The following is a 22523-nucleotide window of genomic DNA, read 5'->3' on the forward strand; positions in this document are numbered from 1 at the left end:
CATGTTGGATTTTCTTTTTAAAATGTTGAAGACCAAATTCATCATTTGACTAATTTTATTCTCATATCATATATAAAATTTTGTGCTGCTTAATTAGATATATATATATTATATTGTGTGTAATCCCGAAACAATACATCAATAATGGAATATTTCGTTCCAATAATAAATTCAAAATGGCCTTCAATCAAATCATCCCGTAATTTAGCATTTTTTCAAATATATATATAGAATAATAGTGATCCAATCAAATCACCATTAAGTGATTAAAAAGTGCTAATTAGTTCTAATAAACATTAAATAATGAATGTCTGAATAAACTTTTTAATATTAATGTCAGTAAAGCCTATACAATAAAACTTATAGTATCCTTAATATCGCTCAAGTGAATTAGTCATATTAAACCTCAAGAATAATGAATTTTAAATATTAAAACAATATAAAACAAAAAAAAAAAAAAAAAAATTGATTGTTAATATACTAAATATTATTTAAGCAATAGTTAAATATTAATAAAAAATCAATTTAAAATTTTCGCCTTAGACCTTAAATTATATTGTGCAAACCCTGATTACAGAGTGAATCCAGATCACATTAGCAACTTTTTAAATTCATTCTCGGGTATCTATCCATCCATCTATATCTACATCTAAACAGCAAACCCAACTCCCGTGATAGGAAAAAGTGGATGCAAGTAACGCTTAGTCCGTTTAACCCATTTTGGTCAAAATGGTGATAGCACCTTGGGCTTGGTGATATCACAGTCGAGTATTTGGTCTGTAGTACATCACATATCAAACTCTATTTTGAGTGGACTTTTTAAGCACACTCTCTCTCTCTATCTCTCTCAGTGCAACGATTAAGTCCAAAAGACAGCTTCATAAAAAGCAGTAAATCATTACATTAGAACTTCCACCTCTGTTGCAAGCTAACAATTTCACATCGGTTTGACATCAATAATGCACTTGGTTAAGCAACTGTCAGCAATACAGGCAGTAAAAAGGGGGGGAAAAACGTTATGCAGACTTGAACATTCAAAACAGGCCTGCTAACATGCAATTGTTGTACCGAAATAATCATACATGGAACACATCCGGAAAATAACTGGCTCCCCTCTCTTATGTCAGGCTCTGGATTCCAAAGCTAAAATTATCTTCTTTCTTGGACCCTGAAACCAAACCGAATTGAAACTTAGGAATTGATATTAAAAAGAAAAGAAAAGCCACACTTCAGCCAATAGGAAAAGAACAAAATAAGAATAATAGTAATAACAACGTGTGATTGATCACCAACGAGCCTAACAGAACAAAAATGACGACATTCTTTTAGATTTTGAACTTTAAAATTGCCTGCAACAATTAGCATAAATACATAATACAACTATACAAAGGGGAAAGAATTTCACAAGAAGGCATTGTAATAACAAAAAGGTACCACCTATGGGTGAAATGACTGGATAAAGTAAGCTGTAATAATTTGGATAGACACGGCAAAAGATCATGGCTGCTGCATTAGCATGTGACTGATCAGACAAATAGATCTTTGTGTGTAGAAAATGGCAAAGGAAAATGACCAAAATGAAGAAGGGGATAAGAAGCATTGCCAGCTGCAACTTTAGTACTAGGCAGAGTTCGGTCAAATAATACATTCTATATTCTACTGAATCAATAATTTCTGATGACAAACCACATCATCAATATAGCTCAATCTGAAAGAATTATATCTGGGAAAGAATGCTAAATACGTCAAGTCAGAAAGACTTATCCAAACTGATACTTGGGAGTCATTCTAAAAAACAAAACTAGCAGATGCTACAACACAACCCCAAGAAAATATTGAGAACCAAAAACCTCCCCCCTCACCACAGGGCGCCAAAAATTAGCTCCTATTCAAATGGAAAAGATCTACTGATCATCAGGGTAGGATCATTAGGTTGGAGAATGTGCCCTGCATAGGAGCCTCAACTGTCAAAAACTTGACAGTTGTATGAATGGCAACAACAAAAACCAAATCTTAGTTCCAAAAATTTCGGAGTCAACTATGGATCTTCAATAGACTAATCAAGGTCAACCACATGCATTCTTCTCAGCCATTTTATTCTATCCGAAATCATACTTTTTGTAACCTCTTTATTTACATGTCCTTTTCTACTACTTCTACCATAGTTATTTATTTAGGTCATCCTCTATCTTTTTTCATTACTTCAACTCAAATCAACTAACTCTACACTAGTGCATTAATCACTCCTGTACACATGACCAAATCATCTCATGTGACTCCCTCATCTTTTCATCAATAGAGGCCACTTCAATTTTAAAGTAAATTTCCTCAATTCAAATCCCATATTTCCTTGTATTTTCACTTATCCATCTTAATACGCTCTAGATCAAGTCACGTAGTGTGCTATCCTGCACTACCTAACCCAGCTCAAATGTTTCTCCTCTCATCCCATCTGACCTGGAATTAGGATTGAAATAGATTTTTTTTTTTTTTAAAGTGATCTTTCCTTATATTTCGACTTATCCATCTTAAGAAAAAAAAGAAAAAAGGCAATTGTAGGGGTACAAATTTTACTACCATGCAATTACAAACTGACAGTCATTTGAGAAATTGAGATAATATAAGTGTAATAAGTGATTACTACTGTCTTTACACCCCAAGTACCCAAATTCAGGGGACTCATTCTATACACAGCTTGACAACTCAACAGTCAACAGTCACCTCAATTTGTAACTTTTATAGTACCCTAAGCATCGCTCTTAAAAACGTTGTTGATCTCTGAAACAGCCTTCAAAGCATGCTGAGATTAACAATAAATCTGTCATATTTATGACAAGATGTTCAACTTCTAAAAACTTTTACTATGACGTTTGTTCAAATATTTTTTCTGCTTTTATCTTCTTTCTAAAATAGTTGACAGGAAAAAAGATATTATTTTGTAAATTCATTACAACTACCAGCTTAGAGAAATGTGATTAATTATCTTTAGAATTTAGAACCAACCACTAACTAATATACCCTAGATATTACTGAAATTAGTACTGATAGTTCCACCTATAAATGAATTTAGTTCATGTGTATAGTTAAAATTATTTTAGAATTTACAGTTGTAATCAATGATTCAATATATGGTTTCTGCTCATGCAGAAAATTCATGCTTCCATAGGGACACAAGATGTGACATAACTCAGATAGTGGTCAACCCAGATCAACTCAGAAAAACTAAAGAACCTGACATCAAATCTGGTTTCTGTGAGAGAACAACTCAAAGTCCAGAGCAATGGGGGGTCAAACTGAAACCCTAAACCTAAGACAAAATAGAAGAAAACAAAGAAATCCAATTTGAAATTTTGTTCTCCGAATCTCCAATCTAAATTACAATGCTGGGATGGCACATAAAAATAGTGTTAGTACCCTAGGTCTACAAGTTACATATTTGAATCCACTTTACAAGAACCTTTATAAAGAATCAGTTGACTGGTGACAAAGGATAGATGGGTTTGCACTTCTAATGATTAGGATGATATGTTACTGCTGGAAAACAGTTTTGAAAACCAAGTGGTAAGGGACCTTAGGGATTTCAGCAGGAATAAAGACTTGGGTCTGGGTTAGTTCACCACGATCTTTTCACTTCCAAAATTATTACTTACAACATTACTTTTTTATTTTTTATTTTATTTATAGGTAGATAGCAGGGAAGCGGTGGGGTTCAAAATGGTAAATCCATTTTGCAGGTTGAAATTAGGTTTTATTTAGAATAATTTTGAAAAGTTGTTCTCAGTGTTGGTAAAAGTGTGAAGAGCACTAAAGCAAAGAGGCCCCTTGGAGCCTAGGCGCAAAGTGTGAAGCGCACGACTGATTGAAGTGAAGCGTACATTTTTTTAAAAATTTACAAAATTTAAAAATAATTATTAATGGGCAATACAACAATCAAATTATCATGTAAAATGAAATAAAACATTTTATACAATTCATATAACATTTATCTAATCCCAAATTTTGCAACTTTAATACAAAAATTGCAAGTCAAGTCGTTTTTTATTTTTTGGATCAGCTAGTTATGACTACTTCCGTGTCATTTTCTTTCTTAAATCTCCATTGGCCATAATGCCCTATGACTAATTGCCAATCTTAGTTAATAATTTAATCAGTTAATAAGTCTATAGAGATGAATCAATATAAGTCTAAATGCTATGTTCAACAACTAATAAAGTAACGATAGAATTACCACAAATATATTATATCATACTTTTTTTTCATGAATTAGCTAAGAATTTCAGGACATAGCAGTATGGTAATTGGTACCAAGCAGATATTCAAAAGGGACAAAAAATAAAACAATAATAAGAAGCAAGGGTGGGTTACTATTTCCGGGAGAAAAAAACCAAGAAAAAAAAAATAGAGAAGAACTAGGGGGTTGTGGGTTTCATCCTTTCAGGACAGTAAGTTACAATCAAAATATGTTTTTTGATAAGTTACACAAAAATATGCCAAATCAAAGGTTTATATCAATAATGTTAAGATCCTATAGTTTTAATTCCATATTGGTTTATTTTTTTGAAAAATATAAATAGCGCCAAAAAGTGCGCTTTGAGCTTTTTGAAAAAGTGCAAAAATGCGTGCCTAAAGCATACTTCTTTGAATGCACCTCGCTTTAGAGGCAAAAAGCGCTAGAGCCTTGGGGCTTCACACTTTGCGCTTAAGTGCGCTTTTACCAACACTTGTTCTTCTTTGTCTTAAAAAAAGATGGTCAGGGGAGAAGTCAAAATTTAAGTACTCTTCCTAACATAGATATATGAGATGTGCCACAAATCCAACATTTTCTTCCTCTTCTTCTTTGTTTGGGTCATTGCTATGAGAAGTTCCACAAATCCAATGTTAAGACAAAAGAAATGCAACATTAAACTACATATGTTGGGGCAAAGTTTCATTGGGTTTACCATTGGTATGCCTAGAGCCTTGAGGTCATCATCAGTCATGTGTACTAGGGCAGTCATGTCAACCTCCACAAACCGAAAGGTAAAGTTAAGTCAAGCCTGAAAGTAGAGATATAAAACAACAAATATAGTAGAGAATTTTGCAAAACACAAGAAGCAGGAAAAATCTTCATACTTCCTCTGCTTGAAAAGTAATAAGATACTTTTCGAGACCCAAAGAGTTCAAAAAGTCATCCACTGATGTACCAGCCTGCACAAAAAGAAGCAGGACTCAGAAACTATGTGGAACTGTAGTAATGTATTTGTATTGATGCATAGAAGGTCCACTAGAAGACTAATCGCTACTTTAATAGTGTAGGTTATATACATACATACATACATACATATATATATATATATATATATATATATAAATGAGCTCCTGGTACCAAGATTGATCAAGATACACCTCCACTTTACCTAGTTTAATCCCCAAAAATTACTTTCATGCAAAGAGGGTTGTTTTGGCTGATCAAGCTAAAGCAATAAAGATATGTGCACGGCATAATTATAATACAGACCATGTTTTTCAATTACTTTTTAAATTTTTGACCCACTAGCCACTTGGACGGTTGGACCAGGGGCTAACAATAAAGGGACTCCTGTTGCATAAGCATGATAGTAGCAGGATCACCAAATCTCTGAGATACCCCAGGGAAGTGCTAGCCAATGGGCTCCAACTCAAATAGCACCTCCTCCCCTCATAACAAGGTGGAGGGTGAGGTTGTGGATTCAAGATCAATGTCAAAGGGCTGTTTTCAACTTTACTGATACGACACACAACACAAGCATTTCATAAAAGTTTTCTCTCAACTTTAAGATTACAATAATTGAAGAATTGGAATTTTTAATAGCTATCATTACTCTACGGTAAAGTCTAGGAATTTTACTTAATAATGCAATCTCCTCCTGCTTTGGTCCACTACTGACTGATAGCAAAAGAATCAATCTTTTTTGATAAGTAATGAAATTTTATTGATATAAACAAATATAACAGACCATGAGGACTGACTATGCAAAACAGATACCCAATCCAAAAAGTTCTAAAGAAAAATAATTTGAGTTCAGCCATAGTTTTCTCTATATTTTTAAAGCTCTGGTTATTTCTCTCGCTCCACAAGCACCATATCAAGCAATAAGAGGCCCAAAACCCAAAATGTCCTTGCCAACAAGCTAGCAACTCGACAACAGTCTTTGGCATCATCTAACAAATTCTAAAAAACCCAACACCTCAGACCATAAGTCTGTAACAATAGAGAAGTTAAGTAATAGTTGATCTACTGATTCACCTTTGCGTTTGCACATATAACACCAATACGAAATCCAAACATTCTTTCTCCGTGAATTATCAATCATCAAATTTTCCCCAAGGAAATGATTGATCACTATTGCAAAGCAGAACCTGATAGTACCCACTAACTTTAAATCCCTTTTTCATATCTGATTTCCAGCACAGTTTACCTCTGAAGTAGGGATTTTGTAGGGACTTCTTCCAATTGTTCTTGAAGAATGATGGAGCATTCTCTTCACTTAGTTTATTAGCAAAAATGATTGCAATGCAAGGTAGGTTTAAAAGGTGGAACCATCCTCATCATTTTGCTTTGGCAATAAGGGTTTTATTTCTCTTCTCTAACTAATAAACAGACCAGACCAATTACACGTCTAAAGTGTAACTAGGAAAACAAACACTGAAACCAATACAATATCTTCTTCAGTTCTCCATGTTTTATTTCTCACTATAAAGTGCAGCTTTTTTTTTGGTCTGTGGATAAAGTTATTTTTATACCCACCCTAATACTTTCCAAATCCTTAGTCCACCCCTATTTCTTGAGAACAAAAACTATATTCTGGTTCTAATTTTTTTTACCTGATAATGCATACATGTATTATTTTAAAAATGCATAACAATGCCCTACCATATAATGATAAGAAACTATACTAAAAGAATAATATATATATATATATATATATATAATAGAACTAAAAAAACTCCCACCTAAACATGCACAAAAACTAAACTAATATATTAATCTAGCAAGTAGTTCTGAACAGCACAGTGAGCGAAAAAAAAAAGAAAAAGATTCGTGCCTTTTTTCTAGGAGCAGGGTTGGTGCCCTTTTTGAGCTCTGGTGCAGGGACCTCAGCTACGCTTTTCCTAGTAGGCCTCTGAGCCTCCAGCTTTCGCTTTGGGGGATCAACGTTCATTGGTTGTGTATCATTCAGGCCAGTTAACTTATCACGTAGATCCCTAACACCTGAAAGAGACCCTCTTTGAGATGCTTGTCCAAGACTTTTCTTTTGAAGCTTTAAACGGAGATCTCGAGCCCCAACCTTGTTGTCTTCATAAGCCATAAAAAACACATAAAGAAGGTTAGTGATATGATGCCCACAAAAGAGAGCAGGCTCTAGTTGCATTATCAGAAAGAATGCATACTTGAAATTTGAGGTTCATCTTCATTATAAAGATCATGTTCCCACTTGTCATCTTGCCTTTGCCTGAAAAAGAGATTTCATTGACACAATTATTTTTAATAATATTGTTGGCCTCAATAATTTAGAACTTGACCAATTAAGACAAAAAAGAAAAAAAGGAGAGAGATGGAATGGGAATATTATCTATAATAATAATAATAGCCACTTGATGAACCAGAAAGCAAAGTTGACACTACAATCCAACAGATAACTCATAGACTCCAAAATTCAAACCAGAAATTGATAAAAACAAGGGCATCCAGCAGCGTGTTAGACAAATCCTAGAGAGTGTATGCACAATGGTCCTCTAAACTCTAGCAACACCTACAATACAATGTTTGATTAAGACTTAAGAGTATCCAACAAAGGTAGGTATGCAATACCAAAGGAAAATTTTCTAATAAGCTTCAAACTGTTATTGCAGGATGATGTGGAATGTAACTGGCAGCCCCTTTGAAGGCTTATAACAGGCAAGAGAAAGCTGCTTCTAGTGCTCAATAATTAATTTGGGAAGTTTCTGATAAAGAAGATCTTTCATCGAGTCTTATCTATTGTTTATTTTTGTTGGATAAGCTTTAATTTAGTTATAGTATTACAAGGACAATTTGGTGATTTCCAATTTTTTGGAAAAGTATTCCTTGATGGTACCAAAGGCCCATGAGTCTTATTGATAAGAGAAGTTAAATATTTTTTCTTTGTTATTAGTAATCTTAGTCTTTCTAAAAAAGACATTAAGGGTTCAAATTGACCCCCCCCCAACCAATTATCAAATTATCAAAAAAGTAATCCTAGACTTTCTAAGAATAGGTTATTTAGGAGTCTTACTACTTCTAGAAAAGGATATAGCCATTGCCCATTGAAAAGCTTTATTGTAGGCAATAACATTCATGGTGAGTTGGGTCTAATAAAATTCCAATAGCTTATTTTAAGCTTTGAGGGTGGTGCTTGCCTGTGTGTGATAGCTTAGGAGGAAAACCTAGATGAGATTACTAAGCAGTTATCTTTCTGTTTTCTCATTCTATTCACCGTTTTAATACCAAGTCGCTATGAAACATATTCAAGATCCAAACTTCTATTCACCTAAACCTACCTACTCTTAAACATCAAACCCTAATCAAAAACCATTAAAGATCTCATTAAGAAATCTAATTAGTGTTGAATTCCTAAAGATCAAACATCACACGATTGCAAGTTTGCAACCCACCATCTAGATTACTCAGAGTAGAGCCGTATGCTTTATGGATGTGCATCAAGGCAATGTTAAGCCTTTGCCCGGATTTCCTCTCAACAATTCAACTGTGGAAACAACAGCAGTGAAGCACAAGATCTCTATCTGTGTGTGTGTGCACGTGCACGGATCAAAAAGATACAGATATCAAAATATCTCCGAACAAGGGATTAATAAACTTAATGAAATTACTTCATTAAGAGTTAACAGTTTCCAAATTTCCCACAAAGTTGCAACTTTGAGACTACAAAACTCAAATTAACTTCTCTGATGGCACTATTTCCATAAACCCAACGCATAAAAGCATCATTAACAACATCATGAGAGTCCATCACAGCCAGTGTTCAAAGTCTTACTAGAAATCAAAATTCTCAATCAATTATCACCAAATTAAAAATTAAAAAAAAAATATATATATATATATATATATATATATATATATCTACTCAATCAAATTGCTCTGAAACTTTCCCGTATAAAATATAAACCCAGAACAAGCTAAGCCTCCAATCACAAACACAGCTAAATCAAACTATAGAAAAAAACTAAAATAGAAGCAAAAATTAAAAACCGGCAAAACAAACCGTGCGAAGAAAGATGAAATTGTGGGGGGCAAAAGCGAACCTCTTGCCGGTGAATTGTCGGTGGCGAGTGTCAGCAATGGAAGTCCCATTGAGTCGATCCTTTATTGACCTCTTGGACTCTGCCTCCACTCGATCAGCATACATCTTATTAGTGCTTCTTTAATTTAATAAATACAACGAAGAAAAAAGAAAAAAAGAAACCTAACCCTAACCCTAATTGGAGTTGATGAAGAAGAAGAAAAGAATTGGAGTGAAGGATTTGAAGTTGCGGAGAAGAGAGATCAAAAACCCTAAAAAATAAATATTCTTTTGGGTTTGGGAATTAAAGTAACAGAGAGAGAGAGAGAGAGAGTTTTGGTTTTGGATTTTGAATTCTCGAGAGATAAAAGGATTTGAAAGTCGGTGGAAAGCTTTTGTATTGGGGGAAGAATTGTGAAGGGCAAGGAGGGAGGGATGGAGGGAGTGAGGCAAAGGGACTTTCACTGCGATTATAGTGTGTACTAATTTTGTGACTTTTGGGTCCAAGATGCCTTTCAAGCACTTGAAAGTTGAAACGCAGTGTTTTTGTTTTTTGCTTGTTTTTCTTTGGTAAAAAAAAAAAAAAAAAAAGTAAATTACAAATCACCTTCCTAAAGTTTGGGATGATTGAATTTTACAATATAAAGTTTTGAAATTTAGATTTTATCTCCTGAAATTTGGTGATGTTTGGATTTCACACCCTAACGTTTCAGAATTTGAATTTTATCCCCTATATTTTAGAAACGTTTGAATTTTACTCCTTAAAGTTCTGGAGTGTTTAGATTTTACACTTTAAAGTTTTAGAATTTGGAAGTGTAAAATCCATACAACCTAAACTTTAGGAGATAAAATTCAAGTTCTAAAACGTTTGAATGTAAAATTCAAACACTCCAAATTTCAAGGTGTAAAATTCAATCACCCCTAAATTTTAGAGGTGTAATTTGTAATTTACCCAAATATATATATATATATATATATATACAATTACACTTTTTTTAAGTTTGGTAAATTATTATGGGGTTATATTCCCCTTCAATGAGATTAGAAATGACATTTTACCTTAAACTTGAAGGGAAAAAACATTTTCTAGATGATATTTAATTGACCAGATTTTGTGAAATTAATATTAAAAATGTTGTATGCTAACTTGCCAAGTTTCCAAATTATCTTACTTTATAGTTAGAATTGATTTTTTTTAAATTTGTAATTAAAGTGTATTTTAAAATATTAAGTGTGATTTTATTAATTAATTTTTTTTCAACATGTTGTGGAGAGATTTGTTGTTGCCAGTGTTTTGGTGTTTGATAAATTTTGCATTTTTATTTAAAAATATTGTAAAGAGATTATTATAAAATTTAGAAGGAGAGTGTTAGAGGGAGGGGAAAATGAGTAGGGCTGTCCAACACTCACCCGGACCCGACGAATCTGACCGGCCCGACGCTCTCCGACCCGATAACCGCCCGACCTGAGCAGTGGTTCGGTCGGCTGCGGGTCGCCGGCGCAAAGACCCGATGCCATCGGTTCAAGTCTCGGTTTGCCTGTCTGAGAAACCGAAGCACCCGACCCGCCCGATGCCTTTCTCTCTTCCAGTCGCAGATCTCATGTTTCGGCGGAAAACTGGTAAGCTGAACTCAAAACTTCGTCGATATAAAGAGATTTCGGTTGGATCTCGACAAATATTGCAACATCTCGGCCAGATCTCGAAGGATATGGAGGAATATTAGCCAGATCTATCAAGATCCGACAAGATTTTGTCCAAAATCCGGCCAGATCTATCGAGATCCGGCACGATTTTGTCCAAAATCCGGCCAGATTTCGACCCCTGTAACGAACCCGAAACCGACCGAGATGCACCCGAAACCGACAAGACCCGATCCGGCCGATCCGAAGCTCCATACGGGTCGGTTGCGGGTTATGATTTCTCCCACCCGAGTCTATCGGGTCGAGTCCGGGTTGGGCACAAACCCGACCCGGACCGACCCGTGGACACCCCTAAAAATGAGTGTTAATTTCTTCATACCTCAAGGAAAGAGAGTATGTTTACCCTTCAAGTTTAGGTTGGAGTGTTATTTTTCTCAAACCTTAAGGGAGGAGAGTGTAATTGCCCCAATTATTATTTTAGTTCCCTAAGTTTAATTTTTGTCATTTTAGTCTACTCAATTCGATAATGTTATCATTTTAATCCTTCGAGTCTGTTTGGATAGACAATTTGGGAGTCTAAAAGCACATTACACCGTTTTGAGGGGAAAGTCCTAGGATCCCATCACTTGTGGTGAATTAGATGGTCCATAAGTTGATGAGGTTTGAACTAAACGACCACATTGGTGACCACCTTCCTGACTTGATTAGCCAGTGGGTTTTTTGAGAAAGGGAAACCTTTAAGCTAGAGTTTTTCTTAAGGTACCTCGTAAAATAGGACTCAAAATTTATTATCTCTCCAAATTCGAAGGAAAATATGGGTATGCATGAAGATTTTTGGACTCGTGATAAAGATGGGTCAACTTGACCCGCTAAATGCCGAGTCAAAATGGGTCAACTTGTGGATCTTATTGGTTGACCCTTTTTTTCCAAATGGATTTTTTTTTTCCTGTGATTTTTTAAATCAATTTTTTGGCTTCTAGCACTATTTTAATGTGTTTCAAATGCTTTTTTTTTTTTTTTTTTTTTTTTCATTTTCTCTCTCTAATAATTCAATTATTATAATAAGTGAGAGAGGGGGTTTAGAATCTTAGTTCTCCTTATAAAGGATATTGGCCAATATCATTGAACTATAAGGCTCTTGGCTTATTTCTTTTTCTATTTTTAGTTTTTTTTTTTTTCCTCGAGGCACTCAAAAATTATTTCTTCACAAGGTCGAGAATTTAAGGTTTTAGTTTAGAGAACCATGAACTATGTGAACTACATATATAAATAATAGAGGAGAATACATTTTATACATTCATCATCAACCTATAGAAATCCTCCGTTTGATCTCCATGCAATTGCGAGCACACATTGAGGCCTCCCTCGCCTTTTGGCCTTGGCAACAGCATGACCAAGCCAGGCTTAACCACAATTGGAGTGGCACATTTTACTCTTCCCCATGCAAACACTTCCTCTTCTAGCCCCAATCCCAACCATGACACCAATGAGAAGCTATTTTCCGTACAGGGCACTCCTCTGTTCACCTCCAACCAATCTATCCCAGACCTCAAATACTCATCATCAAGTCTCTCCACCCCCTTGTTGCACTTTTCTCACAAGGAACCAGTCATCTTCCTCCCTAAGTTCCCTCACACTGGCTCTTGCAAATCCAGGAATCAATGCATTGCATTCCCTGCAAGCCCACATGGTGCTTGTGGCACAGTTCTTTTGCAAGCATCCATCGGAAACAACATGGTGAAAATCCTTTCCTCTTGCATGTGTACTGCAATGCTCATTGCCTTCCATATCTTTTCTGCCACAACATGAAATGTGGTGCAATTCTTCAGTTTTCCGCCCCCGAGGGCCGCCTTCTTTAAGTAGCTTGTGCGTTCCGGAGACAAATAGACCATATGAGTCTGATTATGTGATGTGGTGGGTTGATTTGTGACAATGCCACTCAAACCTCGTACAGTGAATAAATTATGATCTGTCTGAGTAGTTTTTGAGTACTCAATAGTGTGTGGATGACTAATATTTGGGGGTTTCGAGCTCTAAGAATTGTCCGGTTTGAATTAGGCACAACAACCAGATTATCACCGCGAGTTAAAGCAGCCCAATTTGCCTCAAAACCTCTGACTGCCACCCCATCTAGTGTGCAATGGTTGACACGAGAGGCAAGTGCTAAACCTCCACATCCAAACTGTGTAAACTGTCACAACAAACTAACTGTCAAATTGATTTGCTTCAATTACATGGTTTACCTTTTTTTTTTTTTCAATTTAAGTTTGGCATTACGCCTTTAAAAGAATTGGAAAACGAATTTAACAGTTTTTTTTTTTTTTTTTTGAGAAATAATTTAACAGTTCATTAAATAAATAAAAAAAATTACGGAATAAATTGATCCTATTTTCTTCAGTTAGATGGACTTTTAAAATTAAAAATAAACATAAAAGAAAGAAATATATAGATTGATTATTATGTCCTTGCTTTTTATTAGTTGTGAATAAATGTTATTTTTTTGCCAATTTTGGGGGCATATCATAACGAAACTCCCATAAGATTATACCTCCTTTAGGAAACCTTAAAAAGTGACCCACATTTAAGTGATAGTTGAAAAACTCATGTCTTAAATTTTCTATTTGTGAAAGTTACACATTATGGTGTAACATTCTATTAGTAACTCTCAATTGATGATAATAATTTGAAGACACTTTGGAAATAGCTTCTATTATGAGTAAACACCATACAATTACAATTGTTTAATCTCCTTGATGGAATAAGAGTTACAGGATAAACCTTAAACTAAAAGGGTCCCTAGTCTAGCTTATGTATAGCATGTGTCTCCATCAAAAAGGTCATATGTGTTGAAAAAGTCATATAGACTAGAAGAACTCTTTCATCTATACATTTATCTTAAATAATCAGTTCTCTTTAAAACACTTGAACAACTATAACTGAAGGTATGTTTGTTTTCTTACTCTGCTCTAGATTTTATAAAGTTTATGGTATTTATGAAATTAGATCATAAAGAAAAAATATATATTTAAAGTGTGCTTCAGATTTCTTGCACTTACCTTATTTTGAAATATCATTTTATAGTTTGTTTTAATTTCCTGTCATGATCAACATGTGAAATATCATTTTATAGTTTGTTTTAATTTCCTGTCATGATCAACATGAGGCTTTGTTGATCTTTATGATGCTAGTTGAAGTAGTAAATATAAAAATGACTTGGGAGTGGCCATAGCATCTTAAGCCATGATGATAATCACATCAAGAAATTTTTATGAGACTTCATTAGGAATGAAGGCATCTAAGTAGCAAATTATATCATGAAAATAATGATTTCGCCGAAGGTTATGTTTGTGCTTTGATTGGAATAAGGTGGTGAATTGGACATTAAGAAAAGATTTTTCCTAGACCCATAGGTATAGAAAACCTAGAGTAAAGGAAGAAAACAACTGTATCTCTAACCATAGTTGTTCAAGTGTTTTAGAAATAACTAATTATTTAAGAAAATGTATAAATAAAAGAGTTTTAGTAGATGACATTTTCCACACATATGACCTTTTGATGGAGGTACAAGCTACATATATGCTAGACTAGGGACCTTTGTCGTTTAAGATTTATTTCATAACTCTCATTCCATCAATGAGTTTAACTAATTGTAACTCCATGATGTTTACTTATGGTAGGAGTTATTCCAATGCGTCTTCAAAGTATTATCACAACTAATAGAATGTTACATCATGACATGTAACTTTCACAACTAGAAAATTTAAGACTTGAGTTTTTCATCTATCACTTAAATATGGGACAAATAAAGTCTCCTAAAGGAAGTATAATCTTATGAGAGTTTCATTATGCTATGGCGCCACCAAAAATTGGCACAAAAAAAAAACATTTATTAACAACTGTAAGGACGCGTTTCGTGGCGGACCGTAACAGTATCGGGTTCGCGCGTGAAAAGGCCCCTAACAATATCATTTGTAGAGCGTGGGTTTGGAGGGCTAGGCCTTGATTGACAGGCGGTGGGTTTCTCGCGGTGTTCATACAAGTTTCGGTTTTCCTTCACCCCTGGAGTCTTTCTCCTGGAGGTGGGCTGGGAGGCTCTGGTTTCTGGCCATTTTTCCCAACCCCCTCTTTTAGGTTACTTCTTTTTCCTTTTATATTCGCCTGCGTTCATTGTCCTTCGTCCACGTATAGGGTCAATCTTTCCAAAATTGATACTTGTCCCATCAGCCCATATTCAAAGTCGTTGGGGGTGGTTGTAAAAGCTAAAGACTGCGGCTCTGTCAGTTTCAGAGCATTAAATGGCAGTAACAGCAGCTTTCCCTTGATATTTTAGATCTTTCTTCCAAGTTTCAGTCCTATACCGTCTTTACCCTTATTTCTTCTTTGGGGGGACTTTGGGTCTGCCGAGGATTGAGCTGTCCTCGGCGGTATCCAAAGGCTATTTTGTCGAGCTTGGGCCATAGCCCTCCTCGGCTTGGGCCTCCGGATTCTCCCTGGGTAGATGGGCCTGGCCCATAGATCATTTGGGCCCCACAATAGCCCCTCAAAACCCGGCTGTCCAACCTCTTGGTTGGAAAGGGGGGTTTTGGTGATGTCCAACCTCGTCCTACGGCCCAATCAATTTGGCCTATTAATAATGCTGGCGGCTCTTCATCTGTCCAAGAAATGCACCGGTCTATGAGACGGCTTTTTGATTTCGCGCTTGACGCGTTCTTATCGTTTGGGTATTCCAAAACGTGCTTTTAATGACCACTATTTACGAGACTACTTTAATTTGGCGGTTTGTTTTGATGGGGTGGAGAAGCAGAACCGGCATGTTTGTGTTGGCAGATTCCTTTGGAGATCTGAACCTATTAAATGTCTCCCGCTCCACCCTCTGTATAAGAAGGAAAGGAGGAGGTTATTGTTTTTGCAAAGAATCCCTTTTCATCCTTCTGAGATTTGAAATACTTGGCCTCCCCTAGGGTTCATTTTATCCAATGGTTCACAAACTAAATCGTGATACACTTTAACATAATAACGAGCAATGCAAAAGCCCCACCCCTCCCAAAAACGCCACGTTCCGATGAAGCTCATCATGGCTCGATCGGGACAAGGATGGCGAAGACTCAAAATCAACCTCATCCTTCTTTCAGTCAAAATCCGAAGCAGGGACTCGTCACATCAAACTTTCGACGTGGCTGAGTCGAGAACACCCAAGATCGTTACCATCCGGCTCCTCACGAGCGTACCTAATATGGCACCGGCGTGTTAGGAGTCAGGGCTGAGGCAGGGGCTAAGTGCTTCTGTTTCTCCCTCTTTTGCTCCCTGGTGCCCTCCCCCGCCCTCTCCTTATAGTCTTCCCAGCACCAGTTCCGACCTGGTGCTTTCTCTTCTCCCTCTTTTGCTCCTTTTCTTTCTTTTCATTTCTTCTCTCCTCTTCTCCTCCTTCTTTACTCATGTCCTCCATCTTCTTTATTCATTCCCTCCATCTTCGTCATTGGTTTCTTCCTTACTATCTCCTTCTTCTTCATTCATTCTCTTTTTTAAAGTGAGTCCCTCTCTTAGTATGAGCAGCAATGAGGCGGAGATTGAAGAAACTTTGAAGACGAGTTTAAATGACGCTTGACAGTTTACTTTTCTGTACTACAGATGTAATGGTTGCTTAGGCAGTTCACATTTTGTATAGGCTCGTTTGAGCCCCTTTTTGTATGTTGTAGCAATTTTTCATATTAATAAAGGTTGCTGTCTACCTTATTTCGCATATTTTGTTCCTATGTCTTTTTTTTTAGATCTACAAATGCTACTTGGCACGATTATATAGCATCTAAATCAATGACGACTAAGACCAAAAGACTTGATAATAAAAAGACGTCGCCATAACTTTAATAGAAATGCTTGGCCTAATAAGGCCGATCAATGAAGAGTAATACTTACCCCATGCTAGCCGAGGTGAAAAACGAAGGCTTGATGTCATGTAAGGAATAACCATTTGAAGATATGGCACCCACCAAATGAGCGGCCTTCTTATATGACTAAGCGCTGGGGCGTTCCAGCCCCTTCCTTACACCTTTATTGGCCTTAACCTTTTATGGTGTTTAAGCCGTGGATGAAGTGACCTGACATTTTTATCAAGTGACCCTTCTTATGAGATTCAAACCTTTTCATACCCAAGTATTTGGTTTTCTCATTGGCTTGGGTCCGAGGACCATACAAAGCCTTGGTTCTGTCCAAAACCTGTATTTTTATAATTCTTCGTATTTGGTTTCCCCATTAGGCTTGAGTCCGAGGACCATGCAAGGCCTTGGTTCTGTCCAAAAACTTGTAATTTTTATCATTCTTCGTTACTTGGTTTCCCCATAGGCTTGAGTCCGAGGACCATGCAAGGCCTTGGTTCTGTCCAAAAACTTGTAATTTTTATCATTCTTCGTACTTGGTTTCCCCATAGGCTTGAGTCCGAGGACCATGCAAGGCCTTGGTTCTGTCCAAAAACTTGTAATTTTTATCATTCTTCGTACTTGGTTTCCCCATAGGCTTGAGTCCGAGGACCATGCAAGGCCTTGGTTCTGTCCCTGGGCCCATATGCTGAATGGGCCTGGGCCGCGGATTTACTGGGCCCACAAATTAAGAGGTGTTACCATAACCTTTGATCACGCGGTACCTTTTGGCGTCCCAGTGTTCGAGGTGCACCTTCTCGAGACTCCTTTAACCTCAGGGCTGCAGACGACGTTGGAAATCGAGCCAGAGACGTTTTGTCTGTAGCGTTCCTTGGGACGCTGCGCGAATTAAATGCCACCGGTTTACTTCTGGGTATAAATGGGATAGGGGATCACCTCACTTGCACATGAACTCTCCCGTTCCCTTCAGAACTATATTTCTTTGATATCCGCGATCCCTCTTTCTAGTGCCACTGCCCCAAAGCAAGATGTTTGAGGCTTGGATAGGGATGAAAGGTCTCCGCGCGCTTCAGAGGCACCGAACCCTCAAGGTGATATGGTATGGACAAGGGTGGCACAGATTCAAGCCAGTCCTCCGTCTTGATAGGGGGAAGATGGTATTCCTCCCTCTTTTAGTCAAAATCCGAAGCAGGTTCTGGTCATGCCAGATTTTTGGTATGCCAGAAAAAGGAATTTCCACCATCAGCACTGTCTACTTTGTGGTAGGCAGATTTTTGCGGGGGCTTCCCAACTTCCGGCTCCCTGCACCTTTTCTGTAGATGGTGTTAGCCTGAGGTTAGGTTCTTTTGCTGCCTGAGTTACGGGCGTGCAAAAGCGTGGAGGAATAGTTTCCTTAGACAATAACTCGGCGCAGTAGCCAACCTCTCCTCTGAGCTGTCCCCACGGCCTTATCTCTACTCGCTTGTATTTTCCTTTACTTATGTAGTCAGCTTTAGTGTAAGCTTGTTTCAGCTTTTCATTGTACACTGTACTGCTCCTTTGTCTCAATAAAATATGTGTCTATTTCTCCATACATATCTTTCTTCTCCGTAACAACTACTTTATGCATGAATATTAAATACAAGCTTGCCCTTAAGGATATTCCAGGCAGAAAAAATGCTTTAACACAGGTTCCTACTAATTTAAACTCACAAATATTATCAAGTATAACAACGGTAACTTTCAATAAGTTAAATTCTTGGAACTAACCGGGATAAGCGCTGAGTACTACGCGATGCATGCTAGACCAATGTCCGAGAACGATAATCTCTAAATAATTCGTCTGAAGGGGTAGCTAAGTAGCGAGGGACTTTGGTTGTGCTTTTGGGGTAATATGTTGCGCCGTATCGCATCAACCCCTTTGATACTGGGGATCCGAGGGTAGACCGAGGAATCCGCGCAATCAAGGTATTAACCCGTCTGCTAACGCGGAGTTCTCTTCGGAGGGATTTCGAGGTTTACGGGCCATAGTTTTTTCTTTAAATAGTTGGTTCCTCATCCAAGTAGTTGGTTTCCCCATAGGCTTGAGTCCGGTGGACCATGCAATGCCTTGGTTCTGTCCAAAACCTAGTTTTCATTACATCCAGGTAGTTGGCTTCTCCTGAGGCTTGGGTCCGAGGACCATGCAATGCCTTGGTTCTGTCCAAAACCTAGTTTTCCACATCCAGGTAGTTGGTTTCCCCTGAGGCTTGGGTCCGAGGACCATGCAATGCCTTGGTTCTGTCCAAAACCTAGTTTTCCACATCCAGGTAGTTGGTTTCCCCTGAGGCTTGGGTCCGTGCAATGCTAGGACCCGAGGACCATGCAATGCCTTGGTTCTGTCCAAAACCTAGTTTTCCACATCCAGGTAGTTGGTTTTCCCAGGCTTGGTCCGAGGACATGCAATGCCTTGGTTCTGTCCAAACCTAGTTTTCCACATCCAGGTAGTTGGTTTCCCCTGAGGCTTGGGTCCGAGGACCATGCAATGCCTTGGTTCTGTCCAAAACCTAGTTTTCCACATCCAGGTAGTTGGTTTCCCCTGAGGCTTGGGTCCGAGGACCATGCAATGCCTTGGTTCTGTCCAAAACTTAGTTTTCTCTTTGTGCGGGATCGGGATCTTGGCCTTAGGGGAGTTAGCTCCTCAGCCAAGCCCCTAGAGTTTATCCATACGGTTAACGCTACAAAGTGCCTAGTTTGCTCTTTACGGGGGACCTTGGCCTTAAGGGAGTTAGCTCCTCAACCAAGCCCCTCTTCAAGAAACGTGGTTCCTAACGGAACTTTATACTAGAATTTTATAACCAGCGGTTAGATATAACGAAGAAACTCTACCGACCCACTTCCTATACCAACACACAAGCCCTTCCCACAGACGGCGCCAATTGTAAGGACGCGTTTCGTGGCGGACCGTAACAGTATCGGGTTCGCGCGTGAAAAGGCCCCTAACAATATCATTTGTAGAGCGTGGGTTTGGAGGGCTAGGCCTTGATTGACAGGCGGTGGGTTTCTCGCGGTGTTCATACAAGTTTCGATTTTCCTTCACCCCTGGAGTCTTTCTCCTGGAGGTGGGCTGGGAGGCTCTGGTTTCTGGCCATTTTTCCCAACCCCCTCTTTTAGGTTACTTCTTTTTCCTTTTATATTCGCCTGCGTTCATTATCCTTCGTCCACGTATAGGGTCAATCTTTCCAAAATTGATACTTGTCCCATCAGCTCATATTCAAAGTCGTTGGGGGTGGTTGTAAAAGCTAAAGACTGCGGCTCTGTCAGGTTCAGAGCATTAAATGGCAGTAACAGCAGCTTTCCCTTGATATTTTAGATCTTTCTTCCAAGTTTCAGTCCTATACCGTCTTTACCCTTATTTCTTCTTTGGGGGGACTTTGGGTCTGCCGAGGATTGAGCTGTCCTCGGCGGTATCCAAAGGCTATTTTGTCGAGCTTGGGCCATAGCCCTCCTCGGCTTGGGCCTCCGGATTCTCCCTGGGTAGATGGGCCTGGCCCATAGATCATTTGGGCCCCACAACAACTAATAAAAAGCAAGGACATAATAATCAATCTATATGTTTCTTTCTTTTATATTAATTTTATTTATTTATTTTAAACGTCCATCTAACTGAAAGAAAATAGGTCTCATTTATTTACTTTCAATTTTATTTACTTTTTAATCTCCATTTCATTTAAAAACTTCTAACCGCATTAAGGATATGGAGAAATTAAGATTATTTCCTGCATATTTCAAAAGTTTAATGAGTCTAGCCACTCTCCAGCGGACAATAAATTTATTAAAAAAAAACAACAACAAAACCACAATTAGGCTTATGTTATAAATAGCCATAAGCTAATTGACTGATTTTTTTTAACATATTCAACTTTAAATTTAAGTGGCAAATTATTACTTTGATTTTTTGAATCCGTTTGAGAACAACTTTTTTTGGTAGCTTATTTGCATAATGTGTAACAAAAAAAAAAAAAAAATTGACTTATTTTTAAAAAGCTAAAAGTTATATATTTTAAAAATAGAGATAAAACAAAAAGTAGTATGAGACCTACAAATAGTGAACAATTTAAGCAAAAAGTTAACTTTTAATTACCAAACTCACATGTAAGGAGAGGTAAGTGCCAATTTGGTAAAGGGTTATCAAAAAAACTTTTTTAAAATACTACTTTTTATAAACTTCATTTATTTTAGATACATCTTTTTCAAGAATTTCATTTTTAAAAAAATATGATATTCTGATCGATTCATGTGAAAAATAAATTATACGAAATCCGTATTATATTATTTTAGCCTGATTTATCTTATAATACTAAAAAATTTATTTACTAATAAATTAACTGTATGGTACTAAATACTATAATAAGTAATAACCGAAGGGAAAATAACCTGTATAGACAAAAGGGGATTGTCCTTCCAAGTCCCTTTCATCATCACCCTCTTCATCCAACAATGCAACCAACTGCCTGAACTCCAGCTTGGGAGAAGAGAGCTCACCTAATTCACTCAACCTGGTGTTAGTTATCGCTGCAACAACCACAACACCAGCACCATTACAATCAATTTCAAAGCGATTATCTTCTTCCGAACATGGCACTAGCCTACCAGCTAAAAAGTCATAAAGGCACTAGCATTTTGGAAAGGGCACTGCATAAGCTGTGATAAGCTTCAAAGTATGTCATTTCATTTGTTGGGAACTTGGGGGGTCGAAAAAGGACACGGATTCTTGGTACACAACAAGGGAAAGGTATATGTTTGATAAGAAAATTTGTCTACGTTCTGTAGGTTTTTCGGGTGCAATTACAACTTTCTCAAGTAACTTCATATTCTCCATTCTATATATATATGAGCCACCCCTATGGGTGCTTCTTTTGGCTCTGGTGCACAACACAATGGAACTGTGGCCAATATAAAAGAATTGTATAAAATGTGGGAAGAAAAAATTACATCGGAAATGTCTTGAACAAAACTAGAATGACTATTTATAGGAGCAAGAGTTTGCATGAGACATCTCTTAAACGAGAAAGCGTCAAGACGGTTACTAAATTATACTAATTCAAGACCATTGTGCTTTTTTGACTACTATTGAAAGTGGTTGCTGTTTTTTCAAAACTAATTAATGTTCAATAGAAGGTTAAAGTTAAGAATGTAAATAAATTATATTAAATTAAGAGTTACGTTAATTGTTGATTAATTTAATTAATTTAAACCTATGATAATTTTAAAGCTAAATTACTTTTTTTTTTTTTAAATACAAGATAATACAAGGTATAATCTAAGTGTATATGTATATAGAGCTCTCTTTTAGAGACTTGAACCCCGACTCTTACTCTTCACACCTCATAAGGACTAATACTTATAGAATGACCATCACGCCAAGTCACCAAGGATGCGTGGTAGTGGCTAAATTACAATTTAATATGGGCTTAGTGTAGTTTTCTTCCACATGGGAGGAATGGGGCAGCTCAATGTATTTTGCGGTCTAAGGGTACAATTTTAAGTGCAACATTTTCTTATATTTAAATATTAATTAAATAATGCTTATGGAGCTTTTGATATCATTTTTTAAATTTAAAATGTACTTTTTCAAAATTTTTGAGATTCAATATTAGTAATTAAGTTTTTGATGTGATAACTATTAAGAGAGATCTTGGTATGACAATTTCTAAGGCAGATTCGACAAAATCTCTAGTGGGTTAGAGGTTCATTTGCGGTTGAAAAGAGG

At 37.0% G+C, this 22523-nt stretch overlaps 1 protein-coding gene and 1 pseudogene across 1 annotated transcript; both read right to left on the reverse strand.

The window, feature by feature from the left end:
- Positions 1 to 859: 859 nt before the first annotated feature.
- On the reverse strand, positions 860 to 9766 carry LOC115962207 (ankyrin repeat and SAM domain-containing protein 6-like). The gene is made up of 6 exons (XM_031081104.1): positions 9301 to 9766; positions 7411 to 7472; positions 7065 to 7315; positions 5113 to 5187; positions 4941 to 5003; positions 860 to 1168 (listed from the first exon to the last, which is right to left on the reverse strand). Exons 1-6 carry the CDS (start codon positions 9402 to 9404, stop codon positions 1124 to 1126), a joined length of 600 nt encoding a protein of 199 aa, XP_030936964.1. The 5' UTR covers positions 9405 to 9766; the 3' UTR covers positions 860 to 1123.
- A 2442-nt stretch (positions 9767 to 12208) lies between these two features.
- Positions 12209 to 21632, reverse strand: LOC115962011 (annotated as a pseudogene).
- Between the last annotated feature and the right edge of the window lie 891 nt (positions 21633 to 22523).

Source organism: Quercus lobata, chromosome 9, assembly GCF_001633185.2.
Source record: "Quercus lobata isolate SW786 chromosome 9, ValleyOak3.0 Primary Assembly, whole genome shotgun sequence".
NCBI classification, from domain to species: Eukaryota; Viridiplantae; Streptophyta; class Magnoliopsida; order Fagales; family Fagaceae; genus Quercus; species Quercus lobata.